Source organism: Pan troglodytes, chromosome 6 (genome assembly GCF_028858775.2).
Source record: "Pan troglodytes isolate AG18354 chromosome 6, NHGRI_mPanTro3-v2.0_pri, whole genome shotgun sequence".
NCBI classification, from domain to species: Eukaryota; Metazoa; Chordata; class Mammalia; order Primates; family Hominidae; genus Pan; species Pan troglodytes.
In genome coordinates, this window is record NC_072404.2 from 104,473,168 (window position 1) to 104,497,701 (window position 24,534).

A 24,534-nucleotide genomic window follows, 5' to 3' on the forward strand; every position below is an offset into this window, starting at 1 on the left:
AAAGAAGAGAAAGTACAGTGGACTTTCCTATAACATAGTCTGGGAATTAAAATCAAAGTGTCCCAGTAACTAAGCTGTCTTAAATGGGAAGTGAGATCTTAGATTCCCTTTGTTATTAAGGATCAAGTCTTTGGTGGTTTTTAGTATTTAAGGTCAACACTCACTAATCCTTTTTTTGAGGGGTGAATGACAGCTTAACTGCAAAGCATAGTTTCAGTTTACTGCCTGGCAAATACAAGCTTATTAAAAAAAAACACCTGATTTTATTTTGCATTTGAAATTTATAGAATACAAGGTCTTTTTGTATCATAGTCTCATCATTGTAAACATCAGTTATCACTAAGTAAATGAACACTGGAAGTGCTATTAACATATATTTTAAGTTAATATGTAGACAAATTTGCTTTTATAGTGTATGGAAAGACTTATGCCCATTGATCATTCATGGTTTTGTAATGAACGTTTTTAAGATAACATTTACCAAAGCCCTATATTTTAATAATCCAGAAAACTATAAAGAAAATAAAAAATCAGCCAGGCACGATGGCTCAAGCCTGTAATCTCAGCACTTTGGAGGCCAAGGTAGGCGGATCACCTGAGGTCTGGAGTTTCTGACCAGCCTGATCAACATAGTGAAACACCATCTCTACTAAAAATGCACAAATTAGCCAGGTGTGGTGGTGTGCACATATAATCCCAGCTACTTGGGAGGCTGAGGCAGGAGACTCGCTTGAACCCAGGAGCCAGAGGTTACAGTAAGCCGAGATCACCCCACTGCACTCCAGCCTCGGCAACAGAGTGAGACTCCATCTCAAAAAAAGAAAAAGAAAAAAAAATCATTCATAATCTTAGCATCCAGAAATTATGATGTCTATATGTATTTACATAATTGGGATCATGTATGTACATACTGATGTAGTTTTATAATCTTTTCACATACCAAATATTTGAATATTTTCTGTGTCACTGAATAACCTTATAGAGCATGATTTTTAGGATACATCTATAAGAATCAGTATATTCCATCATATCAATGTACCACTTTTTTAACCCTTCCTTTTTGACATTTAGATTGCTTCCAAGTTTTTCCTCTTTTAAATTTTTATTTTCTTCTTTAAGTTCTGTTGGGCTTGATTTTTTTTACTTTTTAAAGTAATGTTGTGATTAATGTCAGTGTGCAGAAATATTTCTGTATATCGGTGATTTCATTAAACTGTTAGAATCTGTTAGGTCAGCTGATACTAAAGTTTTCAATATTTTTGTCCCCCAGAAAGTTATGCCTGTTAAAACTTTATTCACAGTGTATTAGAGTGAGTTGGTCTGTCTCTTTGCCTTGTTTTAACTCTTTTTTTTTTTTTTTTTTTGAGACAGAGTCTTGCTCTGTCACCCAGGCTGGAGTGCAGTGGCACAATCTCACCTCACCGCAACCTCTGCCTACAGAGTTCAAGTGATTCCTCTGCCTCAGTCTCCCAAGTAGCTGGGATTATAAGCACATGACACCACGCCCAGCTAATTTTTGTATTTTTAGTAGAGATGGGGTTTTGCTATGTTGGCTAGGCCGGTCTTGAACTCCTGACCTCAAGTGATCTGCCCATCTTGGCCTCCCAAAGTGCTGGGATTACAGGCGTGAGCCACCATGACCAGCCTTAAATCTTTGTAGATGAAAAATTACTTATGTAATTTAATTTGCATTTCTTTAGTTACTAGTAAGTTTGAATCTCTACCCCCTTCAATTTATGGCCCTTTGCAGTTGTGGGGGCGGGGCATGTGTTGTTTATTCTATGTAGGGGTGCTTATTTTAGTTTTGGCATTTGGTGCGTTAATAATGCTTTTTTTTTTTTTTTAAACTAAAGCTGTGTGGCAAGGAGAGAAAAGCATGGATTTTTAATTCATGGACTTGTATTTCGTTGTCACTTATGTATTTCCTGTGTGTCTTTGGGCCAACTGTCTGTCATCTGTGAGCCTGAAGTTGACTGACCTGCCAAAAAAGATGATTATGAGATTTAAATGAGACACCTATCCCAGAAGAATCACTCGATGGTAGCTGCACTTCTCCTTTTCCTCACCTCCTCATTATCACCTACCTGTCATTTCTCTCTTCAGGCATTTTTGAACAGAATTGAAGGAAAACGCTGTTCAAGTCTGCTATTTGCCTGTAAACAGAGTGGATACAATCTCACTGACCACCCAATAGTCACTGTTAAAATCTTTTCAATTCTTATGATGACAGCTGATGGATATACTTTTACATTATATTTAGTGAGAAAGGAGTGGAAAGAGAGCCAGCATTGGAACAGGCACAGCCATCAGAGGAGCAGCTTTTTCTTGTCTGTATCTTATACTGCACGCTTTTTTTTTTTTTTTTTTTTTTGATTAAAGACTAGTTCTCTGTGTTGCATTTTTATGCCAACTTTAGCTGCTGCCAGAATCTTGGATGCCCTAAATACCAGTGCTTACAGTGGAAGCCAGCAGGGTGGACCAGACAGTGAAAAAGATTCCTTTGCTCATGTTGTCAGCTTATCTGAAATCTTGAACAGCTGTTTGAATGAATGAATGAAGTACATATTAAAGGGAGTTACAGAACTTCCAAAAGAACTGCTTTTATCAGGCAGACTCCCTGTAAGCACCTGTTGAGTAGATCCTCTGTCAGGCACAATGCCAAATTTTGGAGATACAGTGGAAGTAAGACACTAGTCCTGTGCTGAAGATGGCAGATTTAAACAAGAAAATAGCATTAACAAATGAAATGCAGCATATAAGTATGAAAGGACTACAGGTGTTCTAGACAAGAGGATAGTCATCTAATATTGGAGGATATTGTCATAGGAAAGTTCCAAGATATTCAAGAAATTGAGACCTATAATTTGGAAGAGGTTTTGGTTTCTTCCAAAGTGAGAGAGTGAGGCTTAATTCTCTCCTGTATTAAACTGTGTTGCTATAATTGCTTTGTCTATGTCAGGGTGACTTGTAAGAAGCAAATGGACATTTGAGTGCAACTACACTTTTGTTTAAGACATATGGCATATGTATTTACCTTCCCGATATCAATATGGCAGGTGGAGATGACATGCCATGCCAACAGGTTTTGGTAGACTTCAGTTCTTATACATGGGATGATGTTTTGTTTTATTTTGTTTTGTTTTGTTTTTTTGGCTTGGGAGAGGACAGGCACCAACAGATGGACTTTCTCAGGATAGACCACCATGACTAGAATGCAAAACTGTAAAAGTGACTGCTATATTTTAATCAGCAAATCTGCCACAGTTGTGGGACATTAAAGCCCTAATTGACCCTACATCACCTAAAGATAGGTGCTGCACTCAAGGCTGCAAAGGGAGCCAACCACTTTTATATATTTACATATTTAAATCCATTCTCCAGCAATAATTGAAATACTTGTAAGCAGTTTAATTCTTCCTGCCAGCTCTGTATTTCAACCTGAGGACCCAAATAATACACTTTCATCCACAACAGTAAAGCTAATTACCCTTGACTGTAGCATTTCTAATACAATTTTATTTTAGCATTTCAAAATACATTTGAAAAGTAAATTATGAGTTCTTCCAAACTAGATTCTCTACTTAGTCACATTAAAATGATCAAAAAATGGAAACATTATAAAATTTTTTGCCAGGAAAAACCTAACCCATCAAAAGGAGAGAAGTCTTTTTTTATATTGTCTACCATATGATACAAAAATTAATTTTGGTAATATTAACAAATGTTCCTTTTTTGGTAATACTTGATTCCTGACATAAACATTAAATCTATGTTATTAAGTCATGTCTTCTAGAATACAGCCTGAACTATGCATAAGACTTCTTTGTTTTGAAGTTATAAATTTTATTATTATCCTTTTGTGAGTTTTTGCCTCTCACAGGTCACTTTTCTTTTGTTCAGAAGTGGTTCTGATTTAAGGCACCAACCTTAAATGTTTCACTGACAATTATTAAAGACACATTGCTTCTAAAACATTGTACTGTGAACATTAAGTGATAGAAAGATAAGACTCTGCCTCACTCCAAAGCGGCTGATTTATTTGAATAAAAACTGTAGTCACAGATAAATACAACATATAGCATAATGTAATAAATCTATAGGAGAGACCAAAAAATATGAAAGAAAGCTTAGCAAACATATAACAAAATAGTAACAATTTTTGGATGATAGGATGAGTGAAAGGAAGAGTAGTGCTAAGTGAAGGCTGGCCATGTATGCTGGAGCCAGATCTTAGAAGACTTTGGATGTCTTTCTGCATGTTTGAACTATATTCTCCAGGTAATATGGAGAAACTTAGGAGGACTTTTTGTGCCCTTCTCCATCTCCATTAGAAACTAATACTTGCTCATTATACAGAATTCGGAAAGTACAAAAAAGTATACAAAAGAAATGTAAAATCATTCGTAAATTCATTCTCTCTCCTCTGTCACTCTACTCCATCCCGTCTTCCAGTGCTGTTTCCTGACCCACAGTGATGTGATTAGAGCCATGCTTTAGGAATGGCACCTAGATGTGGTGTATCATAAGTTGCAGGATAACTTATTAGGAATCTTAGTGTGCAGAGGGAATAGGAAGGAGTGAGTAGAACAAGAATCCTTTTAAAGATAGAAACAGGCTGGGCGCGGTGGCTCACACCTGTAATCCCAGCACTTTGGGAGGCCAAGGCAGGTGGATCATTTGAGGTCAGGAGTTTGAGACCAGCCTGGCTAACATGGTGAAATTCCGTCTCTACTAAAAATACAAAAATTAGCCGGGCATGGTGGCATGCGCCTGTAATCCCAGCTACTTGGGAGGCTGAGGCAGGAGAATCGCTTGAACCTGGGAGGCAGAGGTTCCAATGAGCTGAGATCACGCCACTGCACTCCAGCCTGGGCGACAGAGGGAGACTCCGTCTCAAAAAAAAAAAAAAAAAAAAAAAAAGGAACAAAAGGCGATTTTTACTGATTTCATGTGGGTGTGTAGGAGGAGAAGAGGAAGTTTTGTTGTGTGATTGACTGCCCTTTCAAGCCCCTGTGGCCAAAAGGATCCTGTTGTCCTCAAACATGAGAAACCTTACAGAAGACAGGGTGGGAGACACTATAATTTTGCTTTGGGGTACTTTAAATCTGAGGTGCTATCAAGTCATCTAACTGGTCCAGAAGTATGAACTGTCTATACAGAATCAGGAACCCAGGTAGGAGGTGCAGATGATTGCTGCATTTGATTTTTTTGCTTACAGAGCATTCACCTATTTATTTTAATAAAGAAATTACCAGTTTTTCTAGTGTGTTCTTTTATGTGGATGGTTTCTGAGGCTGTGGTGACAACTGATTTAAGAAGCCTATTTACAAAACCATCAGTTCTATTAAAAGATACATGAGGTCAAAGTTAGTGTGATTCAAGGTCAGTGATCCCCAGATTTGACCATTAATCCTATACTAACGGAAGTGATGGCAGCTTTTACTTCAAAAACACTAAGAATAATGAGATAACACTGTCCTCGACATGTTTTAACAAAGATAGTTGATTATCTTGTTTCCTGTAAAGGATTTCCACCCTCTGAGTTTTTCCAATAAGTAAGGGGAACATGAGACAGATACCATTTGTAGATTTAGCTGTATATTGACATTTTCAGTCATGATCCAGAATTGGTCAATTACATATGACTGCAGTTCCTGGAGAAGTCTAAATGGAAAGGACAATCTGTTTGTAAGGAAATGGAGTCTTTCCTGCTTTTTCAGGGTAACATGATTATTTTTTAACATGGATCACAGCTGCCCAGAATGCAGTAAAGATTTTTTGTGAGTCTAGTCTTAGGTTTACAAGCTCAGCCTTGTACCACAGCATCAGTGTCCTCATGTATATATGCATTCCCTAACAATTAGTTGTTTGTGCTTCAATCTTGTTTTGAAGGTTTTTTTTCCCCACCATGTGATGTCTGGCCTCAGCTTGAAGAGTTTAAAAATTAAGCATATTTTACTCTTGACCTTTACAGAAATTAATACTTTTGGTTGTACTGTGTAGGTCTCAGTGCTAGAAATGCTTGCTAAAACAGTTTTTTTAAACCTCTATCAGCATTTGAAGCAGTTTGAGATTGTAGAAAATTGTGCAACCTTTGTTTTATTATTTGACTCTTATAGATAGTGCTAAACCTCAAGTATGAATTCTCTTTATATGAGACCAGAACACTGTGGAAATACAGGACTTTAGATAGGCCTTTACAATGCATATATTTTACATAATTTCACCCTAAAAATGTAACATGTATTTGGCAAAGGAAGGGCTTTTGTTGCTGTCATTCTTCCTCATGTGTTCCTCTTGTGCCTGACTGACTCTGCAGGGGGAACTTTAGTTCTCAGGACCTTGGTTTGCTCATGGCCTTCTGAGATTGATGCTGCCTTTCCTCTTTTTGCTCTTGTTGCAAGGACAGTGCAATCATATTCTTGCCTTCCTTCTTCTGTTGCACAAATGACTGGCCCCCCTCACCAGGATCACTTGGAGAAAAATCTCTTAGTATTCTGAGAGGGCCTAGACTCCCACTGAGTCCTCCAAAAGGACTGAAGATAGAGGTTTCCTAGAGCTTCTGGCTCTTCTCTTTCTTTTTAGTGCTGGTTCTCTCTAATCTTCTTCGTAAACTCCCATTCTCTGAAAGACAAATGCTTTTAGGGACTCTGCATGGTATGTGGATTTTACTCACAAAAACTGTGTCCCAGAGCTCCCCTACCTATTTTTCTACCATCTCTTCCTGTTCATTCACTGCTGTATGTAGCCTTGGCCATGTTGGCTTACTTCCTGTCCTGTTATCGGGTTCTTCTGTCTTACTCCTACCTTGCACATGCTACTCTTCTTCTCAGAATGCCTTCCACACATACTACCCCCACCCCGCCTTATGTTTGCTCACTCTAACCATTGCAGGCTGAAGTCTTTGCTTTCGGGGTCACTTGGGAAATCCTTTCTTGCTCACCTCTCTTCCCAGGTAGGTTTAGATGTCTCTACTGTGTGCTCCCATAGCACGGCCCACATCCCTTTATTACGGCCCTTATGTTGGTTACAATGACAGGTCTGAGATTAATAAAGTTTTTTTTTTTCCTTTTTTTCCCTGTCACCCAGTCTGGAGTGCAGTGGTGCGATCTTGTCTTACTGCAACCGCCTCCCAGATTCAAGCGATTCTCCTGCCTCACCCTCCTGAGTAGCTGGGATTACAGGCGCCTGCCACTACGCCCAGCTAATTTTTTTGTATTTTTAGTAGAGAAGGGGTTTCACCATGTTGGCCAGGCTGGTCCTGAACTCCTGATCTCAGGTGATCCACCCACCTTGGCCTCCCAAATTGCTGTGATTACAGGTGTGAGCCACCGTGTCTAGCCTCATAAGGTATTTTCAATACTGAGCATAGTGCCAACCAGTGAGCTGGTGCTTAATAAGGATTTGAAGTAAGAATCAATGGCTCAAAAGAGAGAGAAAGTATGAAGTGTAATTTCTGTATCTGCAGTCAGCATTCACAGGCTCAGTAGTTTGAGAAACCTGTATTTCCTGCTTTGACTTTTTCACTATTTCTTAAGTGCTACTGTTCTTTTAGTCTCTAAATCAAAACCATTTCACATCGAGATATGATACATACATATGTGTATATGTATGTGTATATTTGAAACCAAAAGTTTTGAAGTACAATATGTCCTCTTACTACTTATCATGAATGCTGATGTTTTTCTATTCTATCCTTTTTAATTTTACTTTTCTCAATGCTCTTCATGACCTATTAGATTGATTCACAACCTCCTTAGGTCACAGTCAGCACTTTGAAAACTACTGCTCTAAATTACTGTACCTTTTCTATGAGGAAGAGTTGAACTGTTGGTGTATCAGTCAGGGTCAACCAAAGAAGCACCACCAGTAGAAGATAACATTTTAAGAGATTTACCACCAGGAATTGGTTTATGCATATGTTGAGTCTGGCTATGAAGGTCTGAAATCTGTAGGGCAGGCAGTGAAGATGGGAGGCTGGAAGCCTCAAGCATAAGTTGAAGCTGCTGTCACAGGCAGAATTTCTTTTATCTTCAGGAAACTTCAGCTCTGCTATTCAGGCCTTTCAACTGATTCAGTCAGGCCCACCCAGATTATTTAGGATAATTTCCCTTACTTAAAGTCAACTGATTTTGAACTTTAATCGCATCTACAGAATACCTTCAAAGTGACACTTGGATTAATGTTTGATTAAATAACTGGGAATTGTAGCCTAGTCATGTTGACATATGGAAGGATCACCATAGCTTTGTGCAGTGGCAGTATCACAGCAAATGAGGTTTATCCTAGGCGTGATTATAGCTAATTGAAGACTTTTCCCAATATCCCGCTGTGAGGACTTACAATACAGTCGGCATTAACATTTTTTGGCAGTCTCTATGGAGACTGAATAAAAATAAATAAATAAAAAATAAATGTTAAAAAAAAAAGACTATCATAGTACTGTGAAGAGCCTGGTCATCATCCTTTTTTATGTAAGGAGTAGGAATCCATTTTAGTTTGCCCACCACTTTATATCACATTCCTTTTTTCCTCTGCACTAATGTTAACCTTCTTAAGATCCTCACCCACTTGTTTGGCCTCATCCGTGTTTTGGCATTCTCTTCCACTACCCTGGGTAAATGTATGTACGGTTCCTGGGAGTTTTACAGAGGTCCTTGTGTTGAGAGCCCCTTTCACTTTAGCCCACAGTTGTTTCTGATGACCTCCTTGAATGAACAGTTAAGTTCCTTTCAAGGCTGTTTCATTCTGTTTCCAGGTAAAATTTGGGGCTTGAGGTACTCTTCCCAAGGTACTCAAGACCTCAGAGTTTAATGTTTGCTTTTCATGATACTCTTTACCCCACTCTCCCTTTCATTCAGAGGTCCAGTCACCCCTGGGGGATTTTCATGGGAGAGTGTAAACTTCTGTACTGGAGAAGCTTAAAAGTCTCACTTTCCATTTTCACGCTCAAGAGAAGCTCTCAAACCCTCTTTGGTGTGCCCGGCATCCCCTTATCCCCATTTCCCCTCTGTAATCTCACTGTGTGTGCACACACATACACCTTGTATTGGTCCTCTCCATCTGTTTTCTTATTTAGACAATTTAGACTAATTTTCCTCCATGGGCTTTTAGAAACACAGTGCTGGCAGTTGTAGTAAAAGAAGCAGGAAGGACCAACTGCTGAGACACATGCTAGAACAAAAATTGATTTACTAACTTAACTTGCTGCATCTGTAAAAGAGTGTTTACTTCTTGGAATGAGGAGTAAGTTATTTCATCTAGGAGACTGTCCACTGCCCCCAAATGGGTGCCAATTGGGTTAATTAGTTAAATGTTTCTGTGATGAGGACACCTGTCCAGTGGAAACTGGACCAAGGCCACCAATTTATTTCATGCTGGCCACCAGTTGTCAGTTAGCAAAACATATGTCTCCAGTTTAAAACTCTGGCTGAACTGAAAGAGAACATTGCTAATTTCTCATGGATATGTTTAATTGTTTACAGTAAATTGAAAAATACTGAGGAAAACATGAACATCAGTGGAATTTCCCAGTTCTCTATTTAAAAACTCGCTAATTTAGGTTTAATTGTCTTAGAATTTGTCCAAATTCAGGATGAGCTAAGTTTACATTTATGAAGGATTTTTTTCCCTGATTACTTTAATGGCATAAACTATTTTTACAGGAGGAACTTATTTTAAGGCTTTTCTAGGCAATACTATACCTTAAAATTTATTAAAAATCAATGAAAAATAATGTATAGTAACCAGTAAGTCATAAATAGAAGATGGAAAAAAGACCAACCATTGCTTGAAAGTGTTCAGTCTCACTAGAATAAAAATGAAAATTAAAATAAAAAAATACTTTTCAAGTATTTTAACAACACATATTTGCCAATAAATGGTACCAATTATGATTGAATTCTATGTTGTCAAAAGCAAGAGATTTAATCTTATTTCATTAATATTTCTATATGTGTGACCTTAATAAAACTCTGCTTATCTTGAAATATTATTTCACTAAAAATCTTCATATATATGAAAATTTAACTTTTCATATATGTGTTACATATATATTTTACTTATATATGTGTGTGTATGCATGTGTGTGTATGTGTGTGCATGTATGTATATATAAAACTTTCCACAAAGTCAACTGTAGCTATTTTAAATTTGAGGAGTCGTGGTGGCTCATGCCTGTAATCCCAGCACTTTGGGAGGCCGAGGTGGGAGGATTTTTTGACCCCGGGAGTTTGAGACCAGCCTGGGCAACATAGCAAGACCCTGTCTCTATTAAAAATAATAATAAATAATTTAAAAATTTAGAGAGTTTGCATCCTCTGTATTTGAGGTGGTTGGTGCTATTGATAATACAAAAATACATACTTGATTTTATCATGGACTTTTGTATATGTTTGAATATGAATATGTTGGGGATACAACAATTTACTCCAAATAATATAAGAAGAATACTATGGAGATATGAATTGAGAGGACTTAGTAAGCAGCGTAAGTTGTGTTTTCCAGTATCTTTACCACATACTTCTGAAGGCTATTTTGCTCACGCCTTCTTTTGTCCTTAGATAAGAACTGATTCTGAAAACTATCCCTCTTTGTATTGCATAAGGGAAGAAACACATGAGAGGTAGGTAATATGGAAGATATGATGGATGCCACTATAAGCAGCCATGCCTAGGTTCCCACAGCCTTGTGTGAGGAAAAGCTGGGAAGAAGATCTGTGACCACCTTGGATGGAAGGTGGTATTCAGTCCCCTTCCTGAGGCCCCTAGGCTTTTGGAACTGGGCTTAGAGCAGAAGAACAGACAATAGGGCCTTGACTTGAGATTAATGCTTTTGACACATCCCCAGGTTCTTTGTCTGATTTATTGTCATTAATGTTTTCACTTAAAATGAGGTGAAAGGTTCTTAGTTATATTAATCTCTTGGCCCCAAATCTTGTGTTTTTAAACCAAGATAGGATCTTTGCAATCCATAGTAATAGTGAGCAAGTGATTCTTTTAGATGGTAGCCTGGTTAACATAGGCTAGTTTATATTGCATTACTAAATGATCCTAATATCTTCTAACAGATGTTTACTTCTCACTGATGTTACATGTCCATGTTAGGTCAAAGGGAAGCTCCTTGTATTCAGTATAGTCACTAAGGTACTTAAACTTGTCCATTTCCATGATACATACTTTCCAGATTCCAGAAATATAAGAAGAAAAAAACACTGAAAGGTCTTGCCTCCGCAGTAAAATGGCTCAGTCAAGAAGTGACACACACCACCACTGCCCAGAACCCATTGGCAAGAATTATTTACATAGCCCCACCCCAAGGCAACAAAGGGTAAAGAAAGAAAATACCCTTTGTACCCAGAAGGAGAACTGGAAATACTGCTTAGCGGCACTAACATCTTCATAGATAGACTAGTTTACCTTTCTTTGGGCTAGCTCACATGGATTACAGAAGTGAGCTTACTATTTATATGAACAAATATAAATTGACCTTTACTTTCTCTTTTTTCCCGTAGTTTTGCAAGAAAAAACTTACTTTTATGATTTTTACATGTATTAATCTTTACATTTCCTTTTCCTCCTTTTTATACATTAACTGCTGAATTCAGAGTTTGAGTCATTATGTGGATTTTTGGTTGTTAAGGAGAGCATCCGGCCTGTTAATGCTCCCAAATGGGGTATCCCTCAGAAACCTCTCCTTGCAAAAGTAGCTTATGGATATTATCTTTTACCTGGGTAGAGGGGTTTCAGCTGCCTTGCTGACCTATATTTAGTGGAGGGCAGTAGACTAAGTGTTTTGGTTTGGCATTTATAATGCCTATTAGATGATTTAGATATGAGAATGAAACTAGCAGAGTGGTAAAATTAACTAAAAGCTTAACTATCTAAAAAACATAATAATGTCTTCTAGATAGAAATATGGGTCCCAGATTATCCATTCCTGTACACATAGAGCATCAAATGCTCTATAGGATTGTGTATTTATGTGGCAATATTAAAAAACGTGGAACAGATAACTTGCTATAAATAAGCCACAACTTAGAATTCATGCTTTTAGTTAACTTACCATCAAATGTAGGTATGAATAGTTGAAGACTTGTCATCAGAGACACATAGTGATAAGAATTTTGATTAGGTTTCAGAGTCGCGATTGACCCTAGAATCCAGCAGCCTCAGTATCATAATCGATCCTACCTTCTTGCACATAAAAGCCTGAGCTCAGAAAGGCCCAGTGAGTTGGCCAAGCCCACAGCGTGTGGCAGCACAAGTTCTCATTGACCGCTGCCTTACATGTGGGCCCCATGCAGTTTCCCCTCAATATTCTTTCCTACTGCAGTCCTAGCTAGGTTGGCTTTTTCTTTTCTAAGCTAGGAGTTTAAGTATGGAAATAATGATATTATCCTTATGAAATGCTTTAACTTGTCAAAAGTGTCTCTGTAACTTGTAGGTGTTGTAAATCTGTGGTCTTATTTCTACTTATTTGTAAGGAAGTCATATTCCTGACTATCCTTGTCAAATACCAAAAAGTTCAGTTTTGCAGCCAGTTTGAAAGACTGTTTGAAAGACTTTGTGATGACTCATTTTATGGGTCAACGTTGGTAGGCCACAGTACCCAGATATGTGGGTAAACATTATTCTAGAGTCTATGAAGTATCTTTTAGATGACATGAACATTTAAAGCAGTGGGCTAAAGCAGATTACCTTCCTTAATGTGGATTGGCCTCATCAAATTCATTGAAGACCTTCATAGAAGAAGACTGACTTCCATCAGAGAAGAGGGGATTCTGCCAGCAGACTGTCTTTGGACTTGAACTGCAACATTAGTTCTTTTCTGGGTCTCTGGCCTGCAGGCCTACCCTGCAGATTTTGGATTTGCTAGTCCCTACTGTCATATGAGACAATTCCTTAAAATCAATTTTAATATAAATATATATAGTATGTATAAAAAACACATATAAAGATATTAATTCTATTTTTCTGGAAAACCTTGACAAACGTAGGCTTCCTTGTGTTGCCATTTGAACTAGCATGCTCTCTACCTCCCATTATATAGAGTATGTTTGGTTTTTTTTCACTTCATTTTTTTTTTTTTTTTGAGACAGTCTCGCTCTGTTGCCCAGGCTGGAGTCTGGAGTGCAGTGGTGTGATCTTGGCTCACTGCAAGCTCCGCCTCCCGGGTTCATGCCATTCTCCCGCCTCAGCCTCCTGAGTAGCTGGGACTACAGGCGCCTTCCATCACGCCCAGCTAATTTTTTTGTATTTTTAGTAGAGACGGGGTTTCACCGTGTTAGCCAGGTTGGTCTAGATCTCCTGACCTGGTGATCCGCCTGCCTCAGCCTCCCAAAGTGCTGGGATTACAGGCGTGAGCCCCCGCGCCCAGCCCAACTTCTTGTTCTTTAGTAATCCATTAAAACACTAGGCTTACAATTAGTGAAATGTACTTTTTGTCCTAATAGACTTTGTCTTATATATAGCATGTGTATTGTCCTCTGAACTTCTCGTGTAAAAATATGAAAAACCATGGGAACTCTCTTTACCCTTTTCTGCCTTACTCCCTAGATTGGTTGGTAAAGAGATAATTTGTGCAAAGTGCTATATTGTCTATAATTTAAAGTACTTTGGCATATATAACATAATATTTATGGGAGTAACTTTGTTTTAGGACCCTTTAGTTAACTTTCTAGGTATTTCAATCATGAATCCACACACTAGGATTAGTAAGTTATTATTTGAAAGACACTGATTAGAAGCCTGCACCCAGATATTGGTACTTTAAATCTACACGAGACAATGTATTAACGTTAAGTATGCTACAAATAATTGGTGAAATGAATGATGTTGAAGATACAGGGGTTAGCCTTAGAAATATTTTATGTAACTAGACTTTGGGTCAGGCGAGGCTTGCAGATTAACAGCTTTTGGAGTAATAACCTAACTAGTACTCCATTTGATCCTGTTTTGTGGTATGTAGGATTCTGGTGAGTGATCCACTTAGAAGGTTAAATGTATCCTACTGTAGAATGTAGTTGCAACTGCTTTAAGTAAACCTTTCACACAGGCTACTTTTCAAAATGACTTTTAAGGACAGAAATCTGGGATTTTAGAGTTTTATGAGATAGGCCTATGAGTCTGTTTTTGCACCTTCCAGTTAAGCAATGTTTTTACATGAGCAGAATTTAGTTTGAAATTTCTTTTCATTGTAACATACTCCTTATGTTAAAAGTTTGCAGAGGAGTAGACTAAAGCCCTCAGCTGTTTACATCTTTGGAGACTACCAGTGTTTACCCTAAATTGTCTGATGATTATAAACTCCAGTTTGGCTTACTTCATTTTGCAGCAAGCACCTAACATGCTCCCGGGCACACACTGGACAATCAATACTCTAGATAATTCTACCTATTGTCGATCAGTGAACTAACCTTAATTTGGGGGAAGAAAAGGAAAGTTGAGATTATACGTTGCTCTAAAGCTATTAGAATCCTCCTTTGTGAGGCTTGCCAGGTTGGTTTTTGGAATGTTAATATGTGGCTATCTTCTCCAGGCTTATTGTTAGTTTCAATTTAGAGCTTATTTTGCAGAGCCACTGAAATCATGTGAAGGTGAGTCAGGGTTCTGCCAAGGAAGCTTGTGATGAGTGAGTGTAGCCTGTTTGTGGAAGCATGTGAATGTTTGGCTTATCTCCAGGAGCACACTTTGCCAAGCCATCATCTGAAACTCAGCGTGCTAGGACCTGGAACATTTTTCATCTTTGATGTGTCAGGAAGATTTTACAGAACCTGGACCATAGCCTGAACTGAGACCTTGTGGAAGCATTGTGGGAGATTCCTTCCAGTCAGTATTTATAGAATATGCTGAATTTATTTAGACCTGCATTGATTAAAGAAAATGTGTCATAAAGAAGTGAAGGAAATAAGTTTTTTTCTTATTGTTGAAAATGTATTGCTGCTGTTTTGAAAAAGTGTTGTGGTTCAAACTACTGAAAATGTATATAAGATAATGATTCTAGTTGAAATCTTAAAATAAGCTAATTTTTACTTTATTTGCTTTTCATAGCCTTGGGTTGTTCGTTCAGAAATGTCCTTGCTAACCATGTTTGTAAACTTGTTACCCTTGAAAGCCTGTCTCTGCTGTGAAGCAGTGGATGAGGTCTTGTTTTGTTTCCTTTGATCGAGAAACCAGAATATCGCTTATTGGCTCTGAAACAAGAAGTCTTAAATTTAAACATCTTTTGTTTACTTTTCTCAGTGAAATAAAGCAGGAACAATGTGAAGGTAGCTTGAACTACAAAAATACATATATCTTGTTGGTGTTGAACATTAGGGCCCAGAATGCTGTTGGCCTTTAGAGATTTTTGTGTTGCTGGAATACCAGGAGGAGTCATGCTCTGATTATTATTTGATTAATTATCCATTTTTTTGTAGAGCAATTAAGGTTAATAAAAATAATAGAACTATTGTAAGAAAATGGAAAGAATCAAGATCATGTAGATGAAAGGGCTTCCTGGTCAGAGAAAACACAGAAAGCCTGGCAGGCCATGAGCCATTGCGTAATGACAGTGCATTGCTCTAGACATAGGTGGGGATTTTGGCAGCCTAATCTGTGTTCTAATACTAAGTCAGTTATGCAGATTTTTGCTTAAAGGGCATTAAACATCCTAGTGGGTGATATATTCAAAACATGTTTATGAAAGAGAGTATGAGGCTGGGCTCATGCCTATAATCCCAGTACTTTGGGAGACCAAGGTGGAAGGATCGTTTGAGGCCAAGAGATCAAGACCTGCCTGTGCAATATGGTGAGACCCCAATCTCTATTAAAAATGTTTTTAAATTTAATTTAAAAAAAGAGAGTATGATATGGGTAGTAGGTATCAGGGGAAATATTATCCCTCATATTACCCTGAGAAAGCTTTTCGTCTCCCCTCATTGAACCAAGCATAATTACGTGGACTATTTCATTTTATTTTCATAATACTCTTATGGGGATAGGCATTATTATAAAAACCATTTTGTAAATAAGGAGACTGCGCCTTAGCATGGTTTTACAATTTGGCAAGTGCTACATAGCTAGGGAATTTAGGGGGCTTTAAATTAGGTTAAAATTGGGACCATACCAATTGGGGATCGTATGAATTGGGAATATCTCTTTATCTGCAGCATGCTCTTCAGCTTAACGATGTATGTATCTCGGGGTCTTCCATGTCGGTAGAGAGATATACATCTCTTCAATCACTGCATTGAATTACATATTTGTATATATCGTAATTTAGCAAGCCATTTTCTCTACTGGTGGACAATTAGGCAATTTCCTGCTTTGGGCTATTACAGATAGTGCTGTAATGAACTTCTTTCGAAATACATCTTTGTACACATTTGCAAGTATTTCTGTAAACACTTAAATGTGACATGATTATGTAAAAGACATTTACATTTAAAATATTGATAACTACTTTCTAGTTATGCTTTCCTCTTCAAAAGTATCCTTTTTTTCTATATCCTCACAAACACTGGATGTTGTAGTCTTTTTTTTTTTTTTTTTTGATTCTTATTATGTCACCCAGGCTTGAGTGCAATGGCATCATTTTAGCTCACTGCAACCTCTGCCTCCCAGGTTCAAGCAATTCTGCCACAGCCTCCCGAGGTGCACGCCACCACGCCCAGTTAATTGTTGTATTTTTAGTAGAGATGGGGTTTCGCCATGTTGGCCAGACTGGTTTCAAGCCCCTGACCTCAAGTGATCTGCCCTCCTAGATCTCACAAAATGCTGGGATTACAGGCATGAGCCACTGTGTCCTGCCTGGATGTGGTAGTCTTTAAAAAAAATCTATTCTTATGGATGAATGCATAGTATCTCCTTGTTTTAATTTGCATTTGCTTAATTTTTAATAAAGTTGAGCATCTTTATATCATTTATTGGACATTAGTATTTCTTCTTTGTTCAATTCTCAATTTCCTTTACCTACTTATACATGCAATTGTTTGAGTTGATAAAGCCCTTTATATATTAGGAACATTCATGTTTCATCTTAATATTTGGTCATACTTTCTCCTAATCTGTGACTTTTCTTCTAACTTCATTATGGTATATTTTATTGCCTAGAAGTTTTTGGGCTTTGTTTTTAATCAAATTATTTATTTCCTTTAGAACTTCCAGGATCTGTGAATTTCTTTCTAACCTGTTAGCTAAACATTGTCCCAAATTTTCTTTTGGCACTTTTTATATATGTATATATTTTTGTTCTGAATTGTATTTTTCTTTGTGATATAAATAGGAATGTTTTTCAGATAGGTATCCAATTCTTTTCATAATTTATTAAATAGACCACTCTAATTTGAATAGAAAAGGAGTGGAACAGAATAGAATATAAAAATGAATCTATCCCAGAGCTCAAACTATATTGCCTTAATAAGCGAAGTTTTATTATGTGTTTTGATATCCACTAGGGCCTGATTCTACCTTTATTCTTTTTCAAACTGCTTGTTAGTTTTCACGAAAAATGTAGGTAGGATTTTATTTTTTATTGTCTTGAATTCATAAATTAACTTAGGGTAAACTGATATTTACAGTTATTTAGAAATGTGGATGTCTTTATAATATTAAGGATTTTAATCCAGGGAAATAATATGGCATTGCACTTTCTTCAGGGCTTTTTGTACTCATCACTTAGTTTTATAGAGAGAAAAATGCTTGTACATTTATGGTTGGTAATTACTAAGTGTTTTATTGTTTTGATCATTTTTTTGTATTTTCTAAGTTTTTGTATATAGGTATTGAGTTTTAAAAGTTACATCGCTTTACTGAACTCTTATTAGTTCTAATACTTTTTCTGTTAAAGCTCTTGGATTTTCCAAGTAATCAGTTGTTTAATCTGCAAATAACGACTTCTGGCTTTTCTTTTTCAATAATTTGCAGTGTTTTCTGCATGCCTACTTAATTTACAAGCCTATAAGTAAGCTGAAGATGAAGAGTGTATTACGTTATTTTCTTTTTCTTTTCTTTTCTTTTTCGTTTCTTTTCTTTTTTTTTTTTTTTTTTTGAGACTGAGTCTCGCTCTGTCACCCAGGCTGGAGTGCAGTGGCGCGAGAGCTCACTGCAATCTCCGCCTCCTGGGTTCATGCCATTCTCCTGCTTCAGCCTCCCTAGTAGCTGGGACTACAGGTGCCTGCCACCACGCCCGGCTAATTTTTTGTATTTTTAGTAGAGATGGGGTTTCACCGTGTTAGCGAGGACAGTCTGGATCTCCTGACCTCATGATCTGCCCACCTCGGCCTCCCAAAATGCTGAGATTAAAGAATGAAATGGTGGCATAGTCATCTGATTGCTAGATGTCTCAAAAATTATACACAGTGTCATTTTCCAATATGCAGTCTTACTGTTTTAGGTTTGTTTTATTTAATTTCAGAATACTCTCAAATGAACTTTATAAACTAGCCCGAATAGGGAAGAACATTCTGATATCAGAGTGTTTGGGATCCTGAAAAAAAAAATGTTGGGAAGGAGTTATTTATTTGAAACAGTTCTTTCATACTTACTTTATATATAGACACACGCATACATATTTATTTACTTACTAGTACTAGTGAAATTGAGTGATGTTCCAGAATGAATACTGTTTAAACCATTGTTTTGCAGTCATAAACCGGGACCTATTAGCAGAAGTAGAGAAGTGGTAAATATTAATGAATAATTTCCAGTCATATCTGCCAGTGATTTCCAGGATGCATGAGACCCAGGCCCAGCTAACTGTTATTTTGTGTGTAAAGCTTGCTCCTATAGGCATTTTCCATTGCAGTACACTCAACTATCAATGTTTTCCAAAAAACTATAGATATGTGTATGTGTGTGTATATATATTTTGGTCTAGGGTCTTATATTTGAAATATATATTCCTTCTCTTCTGCACTCAAATATGTGAATTTCTGTTTATTCTTCAAGACTCAGGTCAAATATCTTTGCCTTCACAACTTCTTTACCTTCTCAGGAAAATAAAAACAAAATAGTTGGTATATGCTGCTTTTATATCAGTTACCACATTATTTTGTAGGTGCTTATTTTGATTTCTGTGTCCTTCCTAAACTGTAAGCTACTAGAAACTATTCCTTCTCCAGTGCCTAGCACAGTGTCAAACATGAGTTTAGAACTGTAAAATATTGTTGAATGAATAAATGTGAATAAGTGATTACTAAAAATATAAGAGGAAGTGAAAGATCAAAAGAGCTGTCTAAGAGAAAGTTGTAAGTATGACAATTTAAGAAGAATATTAGGCCAGGCATAGTAGCTTAAGCTGGTAATTCCAGCACTTTGGGAGGCCAAGATGGGAGGATTGCTTGAGCCTGGGAATTCAAGACCAGCGTGGGCAATATAGTGAGACCTCGCCTCTAAAAAAAAATTTTTTTTTAATTAGCTGAGTGTGATGGCATGTGCCTGTAATCCTAGCTACTCAGGAGGCTACAGTGGGAGAATTACTTGAGCTCAGAAAGCAGAAGCTACAGTGAGCCTACTACTGCACTCCAGCTTGGAGTGCAGAGCAAGACCCTATCTCATTGAAAAAAAAGAAGAAGAAAAAAGAAAAATATTAGCCTGGGAAACATGCTAATATTTATGAATATTATGAAAAGATAAATAAAAGCACTAACCCTATACTATGGAAATGTGCATTTTGATGCAGTAAGGTTTACTATGGTGAAGAAACATGGTAGAGACCAAATAGGGATCCAAGTGGCATGAGGCTATGAAAACATGTTGAAAGTCAAGAAGAAAACAGTACCCACTCAGGTACAAATCCTACAAATGATACTATTTAAGAAGCATATACCATTAGGAGCTACATTATATCTGCTTCTATATATGCATATGTATTTTTGGTTTATAGGTTACCATATATAGAATATAGGAATTACTTGTTTTCCAATAATACAAATGTAAAGTGTCCATAGAACAGCAGGGCCAGCTTTGTAGGAAATAGACATAATTTCTTTAGTCTTTGGCCTTCTTTTCTGCCTTCTGTTTCTACTGCATCTTTTTATAAATATTATTTTAAAATCTAATCCTAGATTTTACGATTTTTGGGGGAGCACAGTTTCTTTAGGCACAGTTTAGATGCATAATAATTATTGAATTTTGTTGAAAATGCCAGTGTTTGTTATGTATATTAATTGGACTTGATGAATTATACATTTATTTCTTTCATATATTTTTTCCTGTATTAAGAGAGGGATTGGACAACTACTTCAGTTCCTTTTAAGATAAACATTTCAGCAGAAATAAGGACAATCAAGTTTCTTATGGCTATATCTGAAGGCCACATTTAGTTGTCTTTTAAATGATGTAGGTAAGAAATAAACAGCTTCAATATCCTGTTTGCTGTACAGCCCTTTAGCGATATTTTCATAATAATTTCATAGAAAGTTTCAATGAGAATTCAATTTAAATGTATATGCAAGTAAAATGAGGGATGACAAACAAGAGCCCAGGACAGTGTTAGAATGGAGGTCAGGTTCAGTGATCTTATGATTGAGACAGCATTGTAATACTGACACACTGCTACTTCAGGGCTAGTATAGGTCATACCATGAAACAGGTTCAGTGTAGGTATTTGCTTAGGTAGCTTCAAGATGGTTTACCTTAGTTTTATTGGGAAACAGCAGAGCGTTCCAGCTAATATGGTTCATTCTGATTCTATAAAAGGCGATAAATATTGCTATTCACATAATGTGTTCTGCGGCTACTTTGTCTCTTAAATGATTAAAAGTGGTACTATCGCTTACACATTTTAAAAATTAGTAAGTTACTTTTATACTGACTCAATTTTCCTTTTCTTAACATCTCAATTGATTTTAAAGACAAAACAGTTGTTTAGAAGAAATTCATCACATGAATGTTTAAACTTACATAGTTTTGGATACCTGGCAGTTTTTTTTTTTTTCTGTATTATCATCTTGTTGGCCTCTTACTACAGGTTTTCAACACATACTCCAATGAAGACTATGACAGGAGAAATGATGAAGTTGACCCTGTGGCTGCTTCAGCTGAGTATGAACTTGAAAAACGTGTAGAAAAGCTGGAACTTTTCCCAGTGGAGCTAGAGAAAGGTTCGTGAGTGCTACAGTGTTAATATCATTATGTTGCTATGTTAATAATACAGAATTATTTTTCCAAAATGTAGCCTTTTTTCTAAGGATTGGATAAAATTTTAATTCTAACAGAGGATCATATTTATTAAGTTTCAAAAATAGTTGATATGGATTCTGAGTAGATGGTGGATTGAAAGTTTTACTCCCAACTGAAACCCATCTATCTTAGCTGGCTGCGATGGTGGTTAGGATCGGGGAGGTATAAGTGAGGCCTAATGCTTTGTTGGTATTCCTGGAAAGGGCTGCTACAGCTGAGAGCCCAGAAAGAGCTGGTATATGAGAGCTTGGGGCAGATGGTTGCTTTCTTTTGTTTTGGTGGATAATTGGAAAATTATGGAGATTTTTAATAAAGGCGGTAGAATCCAAGGAAATTTAAATAGTAGGGCTACATCCTCTCCCCCTCTGAGGGGAGAAGGTTGAAAGAGAGCAGGGAGAAGAGGGAGCAGAAAGGCTTCCTTCTGATTTCTTTCCCAGGAATGACACCCTGCCTACTGTAGTAACTGCTGACCCGTGGGATCAGAGATTACCAGGTAAGAGGTAAGATGGGCACCCAAGAACTGAACTGTCACTCAGTGAACAGAGAAATAACACCTCTGAGAGAGCTTTGAAAAAAAAAAGAGTAGAACAAACAGATGATGACTTGAATAACAAGAAAAAAAGAAACAAAAACCTACCCAAGGATACTCAAGCATGGCTTAAAAAAAGACATTTGCAAATTATGCCTCTAACAAAGGACTAATATTCAGAATCTATGAGGAACTCAAATACTCAACAACAACAACAACAAAAAGAAAGAAACCCATTAATAAGTGGGCAAAGGACATGAACAGGTATTTCTTAAAAGAAGACTTACAAGCAGTCAACAAACATGAAAAAACCCTCCACATCACTAATCATCAGAGAAATGGAAATCAAAACCACAATGAGACAGCATCTCACACCAGTCAGAACAGCTATTATTAATAAGTCAAAAACAGCAGATGTTGGCAAGGATGCAGAGAAAAGGAAATGGTTAGATACTGTTGGGGGAAATGTAAATCAGTACAATCTCTGGAAAACAGTGTGGAGATTTCTCAAATAATTGAACATAGAACTATCATTTGACCAAGCACTCCCACTACTGAATATCTCCCCAAAGGAAAAGAAAGGATATCAGAAATAGACTTGTGCTTGTATGTTTAACAGAGTACTATTCAATGGAAATAGTCTTGGAAATAGCAAAGTCATGGAATCAACGTAAGTATTCATCAATAGATGACTGGATAAAGAAAATGGGGCATGTATACACTATGGACTACTGTGCAGCTATAAGAAAGAATGAAATCATGTCTTTTGCAGCAACATGGTTGGAGCTGGAGGCCATTATCCCTACATGAAATAACTCAGAAACACAGAGTTATTTGCTGCATGTTCTCACTTATAAGTGAGAGCTAAACAGTGGGTACACATCAACATACAGAGCAGAGTAATAGACACTGGGGACTCCAAAAGTTTACGAGGGTGGGAGGGAGATGGGGCTTGACAAATAACCACTTGCGCACAATGTGAACTATTCAGGTAAAGGTTACACTAAAAGCCCAGACTCACCACTATGTAATATATCCATATAGCACACCTGCCCATGTACTCCCCTGAATTTATACAGATTTAAAAAAAGACATTCTTGAGCAACTTAGCAACAAGAACAAATTTCTTGATTTTGAAATGAAAAATTTCACTGGAAGAATTGAAAAGGATAGTTATTGTCGAGACTTAAGTTGGCGATCTAGAAGATGACGTTTGAGAGATATTCCAAAAAGAATTCTCAAATGACAGAGCAAAAATCCAAGAAAAATCATGAAAGAGTCCCAATATATAAGTTGTAGGCAACAGAAGAGAAAACGACAATGGAGAAGGACAGACTAATAATAATCATAGAAGAAAAATTTCTTGTCCTTAAAAAAAAGATCTGAGGCTTATATTAGGAAGAACTTATCCATTTATGAGTAAGAGGGCTAAATAACCCCAGACTGATCCCACACTTAGGCATAGCCTGGGAAAAAATCCTAATATTCAAAGATCAAGTGAAAAAGCTTAAAAAATTCCAGGCCAAAAAATACCCAACCAAACAAACAAGCAAATATACTTGCAAAGGCAAAACAATTAGACTAGCATCAGACTGTAACACTAGAAGCAGGGAGATGTAGAAATAATTTTACATGCCACTGAGGGTAAAAAGGATGGTGATCCAAGAATCCCATATCCATCCCAGAAAGCATTTACCTATCCTGGTGAAAGAAAGACATCTGCTGCTATCTAAGGATTTAAAGAACACATTGCCTACATACTTTATCTGAGTAATTCACTGTCCAATTTAGCAGGGAGGGAGTGAAACAAAGAGCAGCTTGTTCAGAACAGCAAGGGCAAGGAAAAAAGAGGTGAAAACTATGAAGTATTAAACATACAATTGCTTAAATGAAAAAGTATGAAGAATACTAGTCATATTACACCAAACATGACTGATGGATTACTCCTGTTAAAAGACACTTTCATTTGGAGTTAAAGTGAATTAAAGAGTAATGCTTACATTTTTCATACATTTTAAAACGTAAAAGCCATTCTTAGTTCATTGGCCATACAAACACAGCTGGGCCATCATATTACTTATTTTAGTAGTAGCAAAAAAACAAGAACAATCCAAATATTCATCAATGGTAGAAAGGGTCTATAAATTGTAGCATATCTAGGCAATAAAATATTACTCAGCAGTGAAAATGGAGGTGCCACGTTTCATGCAGCAGTATGTATGATTCTTAACATGATCTCGAGGGAAAGTAAAAATAGCAAACCACAGAAGAAACCATTTAGTGTAATATAATTGCATTTACTTACATTTCAAACCAAGAAAATTAAATAGCATATTGTTTTGGGATACACAAATGAGTAGTTTTTAAAAAGTAGTATTAAAAAGTAGGGAATGATTAACACAATGTTTAGTATAATGGTCACTGAGGAAAGAGTTGCTGTGTCAGGGAGGGATATATAGTGGCTTTTGTGATGTCAGTAATATTCTGTGTCTTTGTACATGGATATTTGTTTTATTTTTATTCTTTAAACATAATGTTTTGTAGATAAATATTTTCTTAAACTTATTTGTATGTTGCCATATTTCATACTAAAAATTAAACTAGAAGGTAACCCAATCAAATACAATTATTGGAGATTTCAATATATTTCTTTCAGAACTGGACAGATTTATGGACAGAAAACAAAAATCAAGGAGTGGGTTAATATAATGAACTCTATTTCAAGCTGTATTTTAAAAGAAAAAGTTTTATCCTTTGGAAAAATGTTAAAGGTTCCTTTAATATGAGAATTTGTAAATTACATAATACATTCCTAGGTAGATGTTTGATTGAAGAGAAAAT

At 36.8% G+C, this 24,534-nt stretch overlaps 1 protein-coding gene and 1 non-coding gene across 17 annotated transcripts in view; both read left to right on the plus strand.

Moving 5' to 3' along the window:
- Positions 1-24,534, plus strand: part of PPP1R9A (protein phosphatase 1 regulatory subunit 9A) — a 387,118-nt gene that overhangs the window by 182,207 nt on the left and 180,377 nt on the right. For all 16 annotated transcript variants that reach the window (XM_063815444.1, XM_063815448.1, XM_063815449.1 and 13 more), the window contains exon 3: positions 20,953-21,085. In XM_063815444.1, coding sequence (XP_063671514.1) covers positions 20,953-21,085 — 133 coding nt within the window. The remainder of the gene's footprint in view (positions 1-20,952; positions 21,086-24,534) is intronic.
- Positions 8,245-8,385, plus strand: LOC112209969 (U4 spliceosomal RNA). Its single transcript, XR_002944940.1, has one exon. It is a non-coding gene; the product is annotated as a U4 spliceosomal RNA (small nuclear RNA).